At 44.2% G+C, this 17290-nt stretch overlaps 1 protein-coding gene across 2 annotated transcripts in view; it reads right to left on the bottom strand.

The window, feature by feature from the left end:
- The window catches only part of LOC121553428 (probable E3 ubiquitin-protein ligase HECTD2), a 40980-nt gene that overhangs the window by 13086 nt on the left and 10604 nt on the right, over nt 1-17290 (bottom strand). For both annotated transcript variants that reach the window (XM_045211441.1, XM_041866529.1), the window contains 14 exons: nt 13877-14006; nt 12525-12663; nt 11996-12098; nt 10400-10489; nt 10168-10232; nt 9892-9937; nt 7570-7679; nt 7114-7262; nt 6641-6764; nt 5898-5994; nt 5634-5741; nt 5125-5257; nt 4180-4268; nt 84-242 (listed from right to left, as the gene is read on the bottom strand). In XM_045211441.1, coding sequence (XP_045067376.1) covers nt 84-242; nt 4180-4268; nt 5125-5257; nt 5634-5741; nt 5898-5994; nt 6641-6764; nt 7114-7262; nt 7570-7679; nt 9892-9937; nt 10168-10232; nt 10400-10489; nt 11996-12098; nt 12525-12663; nt 13877-14006 — 1542 coding nt within the window. The remainder of the gene's footprint in view (nt 1-83; nt 243-4179; nt 4269-5124; nt 5258-5633; nt 5742-5897; nt 5995-6640; nt 6765-7113; nt 7263-7569; nt 7680-9891; nt 9938-10167; nt 10233-10399; nt 10490-11995; nt 12099-12524; nt 12664-13876; nt 14007-17290) is intronic.

Below are 17290 nucleotides of genomic sequence, written 5' to 3'. Positions count from 1 at the left end.
ACTGATGAGGAAGCCTATCCTTAAAGAGTACATTTCTTACTCTAAATGCTGTGCTTCAGACGAACCAATCAGAGAAGACATACCGGCATGACCTGCTGCAGGTCGCCCAGCGTGGCGGTTGCCATGCCGATGGGGGTATTCTGGTCACAAGGCACAATGGGTGGAGTCAAGAGCTTCTTGTAACAGTAAGGAGGGAAGTGGATGTCCAGAGCAATGCTGTTGTACACAGCAAGACCCATGAGCTGACACAGAGTCAAGGACCAGACATTGATTCACAGACAGTTCAGGCCATTTTATGTGATCAGTGTTCACCAAAGCATGACCAGTGTCTTTGTCAAAAAGCTATTATTTTGAGCCATCTACCAATACAAAGACATTAATTAATGTATTAGTGCAACACAATAACACAGGAAATTTGAACATAATGTACAGTGCCATACGACTGTGAATGTTTGGGATGATGCCCAGTAAGCACACAGAGACCAGACTGCACTAAGAGTGTTTTTAAATTACACCAGGACAGAGTAAATGACTACATTGTGTTACTGTGTGTGTTCGGACTACGTCAGCCACCGCCCCTTCCCCACAAAACCCAGCAGGTGGACAGGACATTTAGCCCATTCATTCTCCATCACCTACGCACTCACGCACACACACACACACACGTTCCTACCTGCCTAGTCTCCAAATGAGGGAGCCACTCTGGATGTATTTCAGAGTTAAAGCCCACACAAAGATCCCTTTATAATGTGCTAGAGTGGGTGCCTGGATTCAAGAGTACACACACATAAACACACGTATGCAAACTGCTCAGACACGCACAACTCTTTAAGACATGCATATACACACGCATTTGTGCACCCGCTTTCACACACTCACAGAACCATCGGAAATTCAACAGGGTTTCCGTAGTGAAGGAAATACACCGCCACCTACTACAAAACTCTGAATGTCATTGGCTTTCCAAGTATTTCAACAGTTGGAAATCTCACCGTACAATATCAGGCAACACTGAGGGAAGGAGCTTCATACAACGTTCTTTCGGGGAGTTTGAGGGCAAAGACATAATTAATTGAACAAAAATATAAAAACGCAACATGTTAAGTGTTGGTCCTATGTTTCATGAGCTGGAATAAAATATCCCAGAAATGTTCTATATGCACAAAAAAGCTTATTTCTCTCAAATGTTGTGCACAAATTTGGTTACATCCCTGTTAGTGAGCATTTCTCCTTAACCAAGATAATCCATCCACCTGACAGGTGTGGCATGTCAAGAAGCTGATTAAACAGCATGATCATCACACAGGTGAACCTTGTGCTGGGGACAATAAAAGGCCACTCTAAAATGTGCAGTTTTGTCACACAACACAATGCCACAGATGTCTCAAGTTGAGGGAGCATGCAATTGGCATGCTGACTGCAGGAATGTCCACCAGAGCTGTTGCCAGAGAATGAAATGTTAATTTCTCTACTAAACTAGAAAATTTGGCAGTACATCCAACTGGCCTCACAACCGCAGACCACGTGTAATCACGCCAGCCCAGGACCTCCACATCCGGCTTCTTCACCTGTGGTATCGTCTGAGACCAGCCACCCGGACAGCTGATGAAACTGTGGGTTTGCACAACCGAAGAATTTCTGCACAAACTGTCAGAAACCGTCTCAGGGAAGCTCATCTGCATGCTCGTCGTCCTCACCAGGGTCTTGACCTGACTGGAGTTTGGCGTTGTAACTGACTTCAGTGGGCAAATGCTCACCTTTGATGGCCACTGGCACGTTAGAGAATTGTGCTCTTCATGGATGAATCCCGGTTTCAACTGTACCAGGCAGATGGCAAGACAGTGTGTATGGTGTCGTGTGGGCATAAGCTACGGACAACGAACGCAATTGCATTTTATTGATGGAAATTAGAATGCACAGAGATACCGTGATGAGATCCTGAGGCCCATTGTCGTGACATTCATTTGCCGCCATCACCTCATGTTACAGCATGATAATGCACAGCCCCATGTCGCAAGGATCTGTACACAATTCCTGGAAGCTGAAAATGTCACAGAGTTCTTCCATTACATTTACATTTTAGTCATTTAGCAGATGCTCTTATCCAGAGCGATTTACAGTTAGTGAGTGCATACATTTTCATACTGGCCCCCCGTGGGAAACGAACCTACAACCCTGGCCTTGCAAGCGCAATGCTCTACCAACTGAGCTACAGGGGACTGCATACTCACCAGACATGTTCCCCATTGAGCATGTTTGGGATGCTCTGTATCGACGTGTACGACAGCGTGTTCCAGTTCCCGCCAATATCCAGCAACTTCACACAGGCATTGAATAGGAGTGGGCCAACATTCCACAGGCCACAATCAACAGCCTGATCAACTCTATGCGAAGGAGATGTGACATGCTGCATGAGGCAAATGGTGGTCACACCAGATACTGAGCAGTTTTCTGATCCATGCCCCTACCTTTGTTTTTAAGGTATCTGTAACTAACAGATGCATATCTGTATTCCCAGTCATGCAATCCATAGATTAGGGCCTAATGAATTAATTTTCATTGACTGATTCAGGGAGGTAATGCCAAGACAACCATGTGGCTCAGAGCGGTAATGCCAGTGGTCCTATGTGGCTCAGTTGGTAAAGCATGGCGCTTGCAAAGGGGGACCAGTTTGAAAAAAGTCTAAAAATGTATGCTCTCACTACTGTCAGTCGCTCTGGATAAGAGCGTCTGCTAAATGACTAAAATGTAACATGTAAACCGGCCACCTTCAACGGTCTGTCTCTACATCTCGCTCTGTCAAAATCTCCCTCTCTCTGTCTGAATAGCTCTTCCGTTGAACCTGTCCCTGTAGTCTCGTTTTGCAACACGTGTCTCTACCCATCCCATTGCAAGTTAAAGCAATATGCAGGCTCAATTCCAGCACAAGACTATTGCAACGTGTAAAAACTCCAAACAACATGCACAAAGTAGGAACGGCATGCAGTGTGCACCGTCTCTGCAAAAGCGCAACTGTAAAATCAAGGAAACACACTTTCAGTGTAAACAACTCTCAGAGGTAAGTGGCTGTGATCCACCATCCGTATCAAAGTCTGTGAGCTATAAGAGGGGCCTTCCTCATCCATCTGGCTTTTATTTGACAGGCTGCCTTTTACTGCCTTGAGCCCTCGAGTGGGAGAGGGATTCAGAGGCCTCAGATGTAGTCTCAGAGCTATAACTCTCGGCCTGTTCTGCACGCAGAGACATACAAATGGTATCCATGAGTTAATCTGATTCTGGACATGTAGAAAAAGGGCTTAGTTGCCAAAATCTCACATTATCCCTTTAAATCTCCACCCGGAACAGCCAGAAGAGGACTGGCCACCCCTTGGAGCATGGTTCCTCTCTAAGTTTCTTCCTTTGCTCTTTCCATGACCGCCTGTCAGACTGCCAAGACTAGGGGACAGGCTGGCTAATTTAGCACTTAGCTAGCACACAGCCCCGCTAGGCCGCTAGCCACAGGCTGATGTTATGTAACACAGAGCTTTGACAAGCCCCGGCTCGCCTGTAGGTAGGAATAAACTGCATATGATCTACTTCGCAATGTAGTAATACATCACTCCCTTGAAACACAACGTATTCCCTCTATTTCTTTACTACTTTTTATTGCCATCTCTTGAAAACACACTCCTGTAATTAACTTTAATTAAATGACACCCTATGGCAGTTAATGAAAACAGAGATGCTGCATTACAGAAAGCAGTAACAATTGGACTAGATGTTGACAATGATATTCAACAAGATCATCCTTGAGCTCAGAAAATCAAAAGCCAACTTCTTCATTAACGTCATAAATGAGGTGAAAGGTGATTGTAAACAAATTTGGAAAAACATAGTGTAACAGGCATGGGACATTTAAGGGAGATATAGAACTGAAAGTTGATGGAAGATTGGTCGAACATAGCTACTTCCACTACTTTTACATAATACAGTGAATATTTCATCCAAGTCCTATTAAATATAGATAGATAATAAGCATATATTGCAATGGTTAGACGGATTTATAGCATCAAAAATACATTAAGTATTAGTTTCTCCAGTGTGGTTTTCCAGCACTGCCTCATTGGTGTGTGTGGTGCAGATTGCTGCATATCTGAAACCGTTGACACACTAATTCCTGGTTTAGGAATGAAAGGATACAGTCCCGACCAATTGAAACTCAGAGTAGTTGTCACATTTCCAGCTGCTGAACCAATGACAACGGGAATCCTTCAAGTAGGTGAACATGCCTGAAAAGACAAACAAGTTTGATATATAATCCAGTGAAAGGAGCATAAATGGGAAAACCCCTCCACAGGCCTAATGTAACACAATCGTCTGTTCAATGTCTAGTCTAATAATATTATATATAGTAGTATTCTAAAAATGGACCGAAAACATTCCCAGGTGCATTCAGCAGTTTCCTTAACCAGATGAAAACTCTGACCTTCAAACATGAAGGTGGTCCTCTGTAGCTCAATTGGTAGAGCATGGCGCTTGTAACGCCAGGGTAGTGGGTTCGATCCCCGGGACCACGTATGTAAAAATGTATGCACACATGACTGTAAGTCGCTTTGGATAAAAGCGTCTGCTAAATGGCATATTATTATATATATTATTGTGCCCTTCACAGCTCGGCTATGAAAAGCTGAGAAACGAAAAGCTAACATTTAACTTTCTGACAAGAAAAAAAAAACTTGAGTGTAGATGGGTTGGTTCGCGTTTTTAATGAGCGGGCTGCAGTTTTCATTTAGTCTAGGCAAGCAGCCCGCATCTCTGAAAATGTATCTATGGAAAGAATAACTGGGCTTGGAGGACTGAGAGAGAAGGGGAAAGAGAGACTCAGTGCCTCCAAAAGCAACAAGCTCACTCCAGTGTTTCACAATTATTAGGTTTGTATTGGCAGTGTGAGAATTGCTTTATGGATAATATTCTAATTCTGCTGAGATTTCAATAAAAACTGATTTTCTTTCCATTGCATACAGTATCTCAAATGAGAGGGAGAAACATTTGATGAATCTTGCATGGGTTTTAAGCAATACATGGATTTGATTTGAAAGTTGCTAAATGAGGCCAATATATTCTGTCCTACATTCCATGTCTCACCATAGTCAGTGTGGAAAATCTGTCGAACCAGCAGCAGGAACCATTCCTTGGTGAGGCCGCCCATGTCGAGCCCCGCCTCTCCTACGAAAGTCACCTTGAGCTTCTTCTTCAGGTCTGCTCTCTTCCTGCTCAGCTAGACAGGGCGAGGGAGGGGTGGAGGGGGAGAGGAGTGGAGGATGGGCGACACAAACCCTACGTTTTACAGCCAGGATGGTTTTCCAAATCAAGCCATGGTGACAGAGAACTTTCCAGAGCAAAAGACCAGATGGGCTTTAGAGGGGGAAGCAATGGGCCCACTAACAGCTCTGTGCTGTAGTGTTATGTGGTTTCTATCACCATTCGAAGGCAGAGTGCTGAATAAGCTGTCCGACAGTTGTAGTGCTCACGGAACCAGACAACTTAATAAAGAGGAACATACGGAGTGGGAAATATATTTTTTTTTTTACAGAGGACAGTGTTTCAATAACGTCTCGACCACACCCAGTGCTTCGTGTGTTAGGAGGTCTTACCTCATCCAATGAGTCGCTGAGTAGCTGGGCCCGTCGTACCTTGATGTTGAGGAACAACAGGTTCATGTCCACTCTCTGCCTGCGAGAGACCTTGTTCACCAGGCTTTGCTGGAGAGAAAAAGAACACATACCGAAAAGGTTTTAATATGAAAGCAGGTCACTGTACAAATTGTATCGTATGCATCTCAGTTTATGCACAGCTCAGAGTCAACAGTGTTGATGATAGAGGAAAGTTGACAGAAGACAATAGGCTGTGTTTCTCACTCTGGCCATGCTGATCATCTGCTGTTCGGAGTCTCTCTGGATGATGGCTTTCTTCACCACCGTTGACAGGATAAATGGGAACTGGCAGAAAGAGAACCTGAGGAGGAGAAGATAGGAAGAAAGAATGCACTTGGGCAGAAGATGATAAAATATGGAAGCAGGAGGATTTCCGTAAAGAGGAAGAGAGCAACCCACATAGTCTCTGGACTGATCCAGATCCACAATCAGTTCCATCTTTAGAAAGAGGAATCATTGTGCAATATCCTTCTCTCTCCATAATATGTGTCCCTTGACGGTCACACTATATGGAGGCGTGATGTGCTCTGTTTTGAGTTTTGGCTCTGACTCACAGAGCTGTTCCACTGAGGGTAGTCACAGCGAGAGGAGAGCTGTGGGAGGCTAACCTTCAGTAGCGCTGCATTAGCACTTTCAGCTGTTCATATGATGTATGGCACACAAGAGGGAGCTGTATCATCAAAAACTTGGAACGGACACACAGGGAGAGAGGAAAAACATGTGCAGCTTATGAGAAGTATATCTAATGTGTTCTGCTCTCAGTACCATGTGCTGTCTGTGGTTTACAATCTTCCCCTGCAGGGCTTCCCAACTATGTCCAGAATTGGAAGACATTTAACCAAGACGTTATGGCCCTATAAGAAGGGCTCAGAAAATGACCTGGTCAGGAAAAACTCTGGACCCTGAATATGGGATATGAGTGTTGCTCCTGTGGACTGGTAACCCACTTGTTGGAGTTGCCGTGGCTCTGCCAGGTGCGGTACTGCTCCATGATGTCGATGTGGTCCAAGGTGATGTTGTAGAAGTCCGTGAAGGACATGATAGGAGGCGTGGATATGCTGTTAGCTGCGTCTGGTGAGGACAGGGTATACCAGGGCATTAGTTTATCTACATATGTCTAAATGACTTTACACCCAAGATATAATCTCTACCCAGATTCTATATGCATGAAAAACCACTTCATCCCTCCGGCACTCCTAACAGCAACCCCTCCTCCCTCCTAACCGCACCTGAACCTACAGCCTCCCTTAAGCAATTACACTTTCTCTCTGTCTCTGGTATGTGTATCAGGTTTTACAGCACATACTGGATAACACAGGGCTCATATTGTAGAACTGTGGGGTTACCCAGAACCCACTGAACAGCTCCAGGGGTACACAGAGTAAAATCCCCTGTTCCTGATGTTGTGGACATGACTTACTGAAGAGGGCGAGGACCTTGGTGGCAGCAGGGATCCACCAGGAGCACCTGGTCAGATGGGGCAATTCATCAGGAGGAGCCGGTAATAGACGAGTAGAGATGAAGTGAAGAAAACGCTCCACCAGCTGCCTGAAACGCCTTGGAGACAATCTGGGGAGGGGCGAGGAACAGGAAGGGTTACACACACACACACACACACACACACACACTACGTTTAGGTAACCACAGGCCATAGTGTAGGCCATAGTGTTAGTGTTTGGTTGTGACAGTGTGCAGGGAGAGACTGGGTAACACCTACTCAAACTGGATACAGGCTGGGTGTTAGTCACCTCTATGAACATCAAATACTTCACTACTCAACCCTATTCATAACTGCAGGCTGTGTAAGTGTGAAACAACATTTTTTTATAATCCATGCAGGGGTGAGGCTCTAAGACACACTGCAGACTGCACTTACTTTTTAAACCAGTGCACTAGGAAATGGTGGTCAGCCTCGGACAGGGCAGCTATCTGTCTCAGTAGGTGGGCGTAGATCACATGGGTACTGGTGCTGGAATACTGAGGGTTCTAGAAAACAAATAAACACAGGTCATCTGCACTAAAAATCCAGAATGTACTGCAAGTGTGCTTCAAAATTGACTTGCACCAATATAGAGAAAAGAGAGGGAAGGGAAAGCTTTAAAAGCTGACGATGGTCCAGTCTGTTTATTCGGTTTCCATGCACTGAACTTCAGCGAAAACCATAAAACATTCAGCCTCTCCGAAAGAACAGCATCACACAGGAAACCGACATTCCAGCAGTCTAGGATGACCTCACCCCGTTTCCATGGAGAACACGGAACATGACATCAGGGATATGGCTGATCAGACATGTGCTGTGTATCTCCCGGTCAAACTACCACCCACATTCTTTACACAAACGTTTAACAAGAGAATAGGCCTACACTTATATACAGGAAATTGAACACAAAACAGAATTGCTATAGCCTATCTTGTTTACAATTGTCCTATACTGTTAGTTACAGCATGTACAGATTTATTCTGAGGAGTTAAATTAATGACATCATCAGCATTTTCCCTAGACGGACTAGGGTTACTAGATTTTATGTGAAGTGAAACAGGTGAAGTGAAATCAACGACTCTAGTCACACAGCTAGCTTGGGGCACAGAGAGTAGTTGTTGCAGTACTGCTGTGCACTGACTGCCTGACATATGACTGGAGTCAATGGGGCGTATGGAGAGGGAGGAGGCCTAAGGATTCCAGCCTGTCTTGCTTAGCCTGGCCCACTGTACTGTACAGCATTAGACCAACAGAGAGAACTACTACTGCAGTAAAAAGTGCACCGGTGTAAAAGGAGAATAGAAGAACACCCACTGCCACAGTACACTGAAACAAGACATTCTAAACCAGCAAGACACACTACCATCTGATATAAGCATCTAGACATCAGACCAAAACCAATAACTACTGTCTCTCTATGAAAAACACAGACACTTAAGACCACCAAAACAAACAGAGACTCACTGTACTACAGCCAGAACTATCTTCAGAACTGACGTGAGAGCTGAAAGAAGTCCTGCCACTGAATCCAATGAGCCAGAACGGCTGCCTCTGTATCACTTCACATGCAACTGCAGAGGAGTCTCAGTGGGCTAGAATACTACAGAGGCTAGAATACTACAGGGGCTAGAATACTACAGAGGCTAGAATACTACAGGGGCTAGAATACTACAGAGGCTAGAATACTACAGAGGCTAGAATACTACAGGGGCTAGAATACTACAGAGGCTAGAATACTACAGAGGCTAGAATACTACAGAGGCTAGAATAGTACAGAGGCTAGAATAGTACAGAGGCTACAATACCACAGCGGCTACAATACCCACAGCGGCTACAATACCCACAGGGGCTAAAATACCCACAGGGGCTACAATACCACAGGGGCTACAATACCCACAGGGGCTACAATACCACAGGGGCTAAAATAACACAGGGGCTAAAATACCCACAGGGGCTACAATACCACAGGGTCTACAATACCCACAGGGGCTACAACACCCACAGGGGCTACAATACCCACAGGGGCTACAATACCCACAGCGGCTACAATACCCACAGGGGCTACAATACCACAGGGGCTAAAATAACACAGGGGCTAAAATACCCACAGGGGCTACAATACCACAGGGGCTAAAATACCCACAGGGGCTACAATACCACAGGGGCTAAAATACCCACAGGGGCTACAATACCACAGGGGCTAAAATACCCACAGGGGCTAGAATACCACAGGGGCTAAAATACCCACAGGTGCTACAATACCCACAGGGGCTACAATACCCACAGGGGCTACAATACCCACAGGGGCTACAATACCCACAGGGGCTACAATACCCACAGGGGCTACAATACCACAGAGGCTAGAATACTACAGGGTATATGGGACCCTAACAGTCCCTTTAAGCCTGTGGCAGTGGTGGTTTGGAAAGCACAAAATAACCCACTTTCCACAGGAAATGACAGGGATTAATGGAAACCAAAAATCTGATGATGGGAGCGTTATTGCCATTTATTTCTGTCCTGAAATTAATCGTTTAACAACATAGGGATTTACTGAGCATTTGCACCAGTCCAGGCTTTTTCACAAGGGAATTGAACACAAAAGATAAAGCATTAAACAGAAAATATTATTTTATACTTTATAAATTGACACTTTTACATACAAAACTTACTGGTGCATGTACTTAGTAAGATGTTAGCTTAAGGAGTAAATGTTACCTGAACTAAGATGAAGTATGCCCTCAGGTCATCTTTCGTTCTGGGTCTGAAAACACAACACATCGTTTTCAGTGAAAGGAGGAAATTAAAATGTATACAGTCAGCCAAACACAATTGAAAATAAATGTTGTGTTTAATTAGATGCCCAACTGTATGAATGTCCTTAAATTCTCATAAACAATGCTCTATTTATGGTAAATGGTTGCTGCAGTGTAACAACAGGTAGCATAGTAACAGTAAATGGTAGTAGAGGTATACATTGAAAGCAGCACTCACCCTTTCCACTCTCTCAATAGGCTGTTAATGATTCCCTTTAAAACTGATTTCTGGATGTCTTGAGGCTAAAACAACATAAACAAACATGGAGTTAACCTTTAAATCGAATGCATATGACCCAAATTCTGCTAGTTTCAAGAAGCACTTTCATGGCAAAAAATCTGAATATGAATTCATTTGTTTTGTCATACGATATCCTTTTCCCTAGAAAGGTCATGTTAGCAGTACTTACTGTGCAGAGTAAAGCATCATAAACAGCATTCACAAATTTTGAGTTGACTCCAGAATCCTCTATTGTGTTAAATGGGGCGTTAGCATCTCTCTAAGAAAGGAGGAAAAGGAGGGAAAAATGTAATGTTTCTCATTGTTAAATGGTTTTATTTCAGGCCTTTTTAACGACAGCTCAAACTGTTTTCTCACAACGGGCACTTGCTAGAGCCAAACACTGGGCTTGTCTGGCAGGGAGGACATATAGTGTGTGTGTGTGTGTGTGTGTGTGTGTGTGTGTGTGTGTGTGTGTGTGTGTGTGTGTGTGTGTGTGTGTGTGTGTGTGTCTGTGCGTTCGTTGAACAATGGTGGTGTGTGTTGAACTATTCTTGCCCGATGCCAACAAAACAAGGCTCGGACCCTTATAAGTCCATTTGGAAAGTATTCAGACTTTTTCCACATTTTGTTACGTTACAGCCTTATTCTAAATTGGATTAAATTATTATATTTTTTGCATCAATCTAACCACAATACCCCATAAGGACAAAGCAAAAACAGGTTTGTAGACATTTTTGCAAATGTATAAAATAAAATAAAACACAAATACCTTATTTACATAAGTATTCAGACCCTTTGCTATGAGACTCGAAATTGAGCTCAGATGCATCCTGTTTCCATTGATCATCCTTGAGATGTTTCTACAACTTGATTGGAGTCTACCTGTGGTAAATTCAACTGGACATGATTTGTAAAAGGCACACACCTGTCCCTACAGTGATGCATGGTGGTGGCTGCATCATGCTGTGGGGATGTTTTTCAGCGGCAGGGACTGGGAGACTAGTCACGATCGAGGGAAAGATGAATGGAGCAAAGTACAGAGAGATCCTTGATGAACACCTGCTCCAGAGCACTCAGGACCTCAGACTTGGGCAAAGGTTCACCTTCCAACAGGACAACGACCCTAAGCACACAGCCAAGACAACGCAGGGGTGGCTTCGGGTCTCTGAATGTCCTTGAGTGGCCCAGCCAGAGCCCGGACTTGAACCCGATCGAACATCTCTGGAGAGACCTGAAAATAGCTGTGCAATGACACTCCACATCCACCATGACAGAGCCAAGCTTGTAGCGTCATACCCAAGAAGACTCAAGGCTGTAATCGCTGCCAAAGGTGCTTCAACAAAGTACTGAGTAAAGGGTCTGAATACTTATGTAGATGTGAAATTTCAAAAAAAATGTTTTTGCTTTGTCATTATGGGGTATTGTGTGTAGATTGATAAGGAAAAAACACAATTTAATCAATTTTAGAATAAGGCTGTAACGTAATAAAATGTGGAAAAAGTCATGGGGTCAATACTTTCCGAATGCACTGTAGATTAACAGCTTTTCTCTTACATTATGCTCCGTTGGTTTCCTCATGAATAACACTTTCAAGAACACATGCTCTGCATGCTTTCCTTCTTAAGAGAATTCACAATGGAGAAAGAGGTGCTGCAGATATCAATAATTTAAGACGTGGAACTAATCTAAACCAAAAGGAATTAGAATATTCTAAAATGGATAAGGTATGTTTGGGGAAAGCATAACTCGCAACATAATAACAAAAACCAGCATGAGCCATTACCTTGAAGGCAGCATTGATCTCTAGAAAGGAGTCAAAGGTGGTTAGGTAGAAATCCCTCACATCCCTCCAGTCCCCTGAGGTTGTGGCTCGCTCCATGTCTTCCCTGCAACACAGTGGAAAGAATCCATCAATAAATCATTGTCATAGCGAAGCATAGCCCACTGAGTAAAAACTGGTTGAATCAACGTTGTTTCCACGTCATTTCAACAAAAAAATGTAATGTGTTGATGTTGAATCAATGTGGAAAACTGATTGGATTTGCAAAAAGTCATCAACGTAAGGGAATGTTTAAAAATATTTTCTCCCAACTTTTAACCTAAATCCAATGACATGGTGTCATTTTTTTGTTGATTTCATGTTGAATTTACATTAGTTGACAACTCTACCAAATGTAAATCAAAACTAGATGTTGAAATGACGTCTGTGCCCAGTGGGAAGTCATGACGATCATAAGAGGGCAGTAAGGTATGCTACTCAAGGTCAAATGGAGGTCATAGTGTAGGTCATGGGGAGAGGTGGTGTTACTCACTGGAACTCTTTGGTGGTCTTAGTGCGGAGGGGGATGACAGGTTCAGAGGGGAACGGGGCCTTCACCTCGGGGGGAAGTGTGTCGATGGAAATCTTCTGTTTCTGCCTCACATCACTGCAAATAGGAGGTAGCTCACTCCCTGGGAAATTACAAGACACAAATAGTTAGTTTGCCTCTACACAGAGTATCATACACATGACTATTGTGTAGCAGATAAGTAAATATATGTTTTACTGCTTGCAAAGACACAGATGGCATACAATGGACATGATTCACAAGGCTTTGATTGCGAGATCCTCAGATTGCGACTTGCTCAGACTGGCTTCACTAACAACACTAATTAAACTCGACCCAATCAGTCTGTAATCACATAGTACATTCACTGCATGACCTTAGTTAACCAACGCTGACTTTCCGTTAAGTGGGGACACACATTATTGTCTCTACCCATCTTTTTCAGGACCTAACAGGCCAGGACAACAGTGTCTTCAGACAAATGACAGCATACCCACAAGAAGTTGTTAAACCATTTCTGCTGGCTGTTGCCAGGTGATAACGTCCATCATTACCTCTGAGATAGCAGACCCTGACCTATCTCATCTCATCCCCTTTGGCATCCTATTCATGTTGCCCATGCTTTTGTTTTCATATCAAAACCCTTTGATGCATAGAAATCTCATTTGAAGATAAGAGGAAGAAAATCTTAAACTCTGCCAAGTATCATGTATTTATTCACATTGGTAGCAGAGTTTACATTTCAGTGAGGTTACACAAATATCTATTAGAATCATATCAAGTGATGGAACATATTGACGGCAGAGCAATCATATAGTTTGTGCATAACAAATCAGGCAAGGAATCTATACAACTAAATTTGAAATGACAAATGCTTGGAAATGCTTTCCTGCTGCATGGTTCCTCTCCACCAACATGTACGCGCCATGAAAATAAGCCTTCATATGGCTTTCATTTGACAGAGATGTTTGCATAATTATTTTGGCATCAGTAGCAGCGGTGACTAAATAGATTTAGTGTGTGCACTGCAGGCCTGACAACTGTTCAGCTGGGTCTCATTTCTGACGGACAGAATTACCCACACTCAGCCCTCACGGCAAAATAAAACAATATATTCTTTAATATACTGTAATTTTTTCATTTAACTAAATAAACAATGTCTCCTTTGGTGTGCAGTGGTGAGTGACATATCATTGTGTGCAGTGGAGAGAGACCAGCTTCTGTGTGAGTATAGGGAAATTATAGGGGGATTATTGTGGGATATGTGAGGGCTGCATTTCTCCAGTGTCTTTGTAGACCACCACAGTGTGTGAATCTGCCCTGTGTTGTTAACTCACCATGTCGTCTGCCTGGTAGACTCGGGTTTGTGCCCACGCTGAACCGGCCTCCCGTCTCCCTACGCTGGTTAAGGGAGGAGATGAACGTGCTGAGGGAGGGAAAGGGCTGCTTCGCGCCACGCACCAAATCCTGTCACAAGAAGATGACATCATTATGGGAGGAAAACTGAAAACAATGTACAGTTGTGTCTTCTGTCGGTATGCCTGTGTGTTCTTGTAGTGGGCTCAGAGTTCAAAGGGCCTTTGAGTCTTACACTTTAACAGCTATGGAGTCATGGGACTCCTGCTACAGTTTGTGCTGTTGGGAAACGTTTCATATAGGAGTTAGAGGTTAACTTGGTTATTTTTTCATCCTCAGCGGCTCAGCCCTTGCAGGGTGTTTGCTCCAGAATTACTTTGTGATGGCGACAGGCGTGCTCGAGTTCAAGCCCTGCTCTCCCTTGTGTGCTCTTGAATTAAAGGCCCAATGCAGCCATTTTTATTTTAATATCAAATCATTTCTGGGTAACTTACTGTAATAGTTTTCCATTCAAATGGTCAAAAAGAAACCAAAATAGTTTTTTAGCAAAAACACTTTCTCAAGCAATAATTTTGCTAGGACTGTCTGGGAGTAGTCTGAGTGAGGGGCCTAAGGGAGGGATATGTAACCTGAAAACTAGCTGTTATTGGTAGAGAGGTTTGGAACTCTTTGTTATTGGTCTATTAACTTATACCGCCTGGTGATGTCCACCCATGCAAAACCTGGTGATTAGAAGATCCTGTGTAAATTGTATTTTAAACCAGCAACATCAGGAAATAACACTGATAAAAAAGACACACTTTTAGAGTGTTAGTTTCATCAGCTGTTGTACAATATGATACAAAACACAGGAAAAACTATGTTGACTGCACTGGGCCTTAAAGTCTGACTTGCCCCCACTTTCGTGATAATTGAATGTCTGAATAATGGGCCCTGTTGCTATTAAACTCCCCTCTTGTCATTAGCCTATGTTTGTAAATCAAGTGAAGTTATTTCCCTTCAGTTTGTGCATTTATTTAGGTTGATTACTGTGTGTTTGTTCTTGTTTGTTGCTGCTTCTCAGAGCTCCACTTGAGCACGCGGACATGAGTGTCCACACACCTATGAATGTGATGCTATGATAGACTACTGTGGCAGACCAGGGGGTTTGATCTAGACGTTTACACAGATCAGACACAAGTGTGATACCTCAGTTTCAAGGGTGTTTATTTAAAACAATAAATAAAAATAAAATAAACAGGTGATGTAGACTCCGTCTGTCACCAGGCTTCGATGAGTCTCCCCCTGGTGGCTTGTCTGCGCCATGCCACCCCAGCCTTAGCCCTTTCGGGGAGGGGGCGGTCGTCAGTGCGATGTATGTATCCCTTCTCGATAGGGCATCCACGTTCCCATGCTTCGCCCCTTACCTGTGCACAACAGAAAAAGAGAAGCGTTGAAGGGACAAGAACCACCTGGTGACTTGATTGTTTGTGTCCTTTTCCAGACCAGGGGAGCATGGTCTGTGACCAGGGTGAAGTGGGTGCCCAACAGGTAATACTTAACAGTGTCTAGCACCCACTTTACCGCTAGACACTCTTTCTTGACAATAGAGTACTCATTTCCTCGGGGTATCAACTTCCGGCTTATGTTCATGGTGGGGTGTTCCTCCCCATCGTGTATCTGGGATAGGACGGCCCCTAGTCTCGTGTTGCAGGCATCCGTTTGCACCAGCATCGGTACCTGGAAATCGGGCGTCACGAGAATCGGATGGGAGCACAGGGCTTCCTTCAGGCGCCTGAACACCGCTTCGGCCTCATCCGACCACTTCACTGTTTTCGGGAGGTGGGCCCTGGTCAGATCGGTAAGGGGGAAGCTATAGACGCAAAGTTGGGGATAACCCGGCTATAGTATCCTGCAAGCCCCAGGAAGGACTTGACCTGTGTCTTGGTGCAGGGAACGGGCCAGTCACGAACCGCCTGGACCTTCATCTCCTGGGGCTTGACGTTCCCCCGTCCGATCAAATACCCCAGGTACTCCACCTCCTCGAACCCCAGCTTGCATTTCTTAGGATTCACTGTCAACCCAGCTTGCCTGAGCGCGTCCAGTACCGCCTGGAGGTGCGTCAGGTGCTCTTCCCAACCTTGGCTGTGGATGATGATGTTATCCAAATAGGCCGTTGTGTACTGTTGGTGGGGTCGGAGGACTCTGTCCATCAGGCGCTGGAACGTGGGCGGGGCTCCATGGAGACCAAACGGGAGGACCCGGTATTGGTATAAGCAATCCGGTGTTGAGAATGCTGTCTTTTCCAAATCCAATGGCGCCGGAGGAGATGGATGCCGTTTTACAGCCCTTTAACCAATTGTACTATTATGTGTGTTTTTCCACGTTATTTGTAATTTATTTTGTACATAATGTTTCTGCCATCGTCTCTTATAACCAAAAAGAGCTTCTGGATATCAGGACAGCGATTACTCACCTCGTATTGGATGAATATTTTTTCTTCAACGAGGCGGCCGCAAAGGGTATCCTACAGACACCCGACAAGGCCCAAATCCCCGTCATTCGCATGAGGAAGAGACGGAGATATCGTGGACGTAGGTCGGGGTGCCTTGTAAGGATCCGACGGCGAGCGAGTAAACTGCCGCTCCCATCAATCCTATTAGCCAATTTTCAATCATTTGAGAATAAATTGGATGATTTAAGATTACGGTTATCCTACCAACGGGACATTAAAAACTGTAACATCTTATGTTGTTTCACCGAGTCGTGGCTGAACGACGACATGGACAACATACAGCTAGCGGGCTATACGCTACATCGGCAGGATAGAACGGCTGATTCCGATAAGACAAGGGGTGGCGGTCTGTGTATATTTGTAAACAACAGCTGGTGCACAAAATCAAATACTAAGGAAGTCTCAAGGTTTTGCTCGCCTGAGGTAGAGTATCTTATGATAAGCTGTAGACCACACTATTTACCAAGAGAGTTTTCATCTATATTTTTCATAGCTGTCTATTTACCACCACAAACCAATGCTGCCATTAAGATTGCACTGAATGAGCTGTATAAGGCCATAAATCAACAGGAAACGCTCATCCAGAGGCAGCGCTCCTAGTGGCCGGGGACTTTAATGCAGGGAAACTTAAATCCGTTCTACCTAATTTCTACCAGCATGTGAAATGTGCAACCAGAGGAAAAAAAACTCTAGACCACCTTTACTCCACACACAGAGACGCATACAAAGCTCTCCCTCATCCTCCATTTGGCAAATCTGACCATAACTCTATCCTCCTGATTCCTGCTTATAAACAAAAACTAAAGCAGGAAGCACCAGTGACTCTGTTCATAAAAAAGTGGTCAGATGACGCAGATGCTAAGCTACAGGACTGTTTTGCTAGCACAGACTGGAACATGTT

The sequence above is a fragment of the Coregonus clupeaformis genome, chromosome 37 (genome assembly GCF_020615455.1).
Source record: "Coregonus clupeaformis isolate EN_2021a chromosome 37, ASM2061545v1, whole genome shotgun sequence".
NCBI classification, from domain to species: Eukaryota; Metazoa; Chordata; class Actinopteri; order Salmoniformes; family Salmonidae; genus Coregonus; species Coregonus clupeaformis.
Note: the sequence above shows the minus strand (reverse complement) of the source record. Positions and strands in the feature narration are given on the sequence as shown.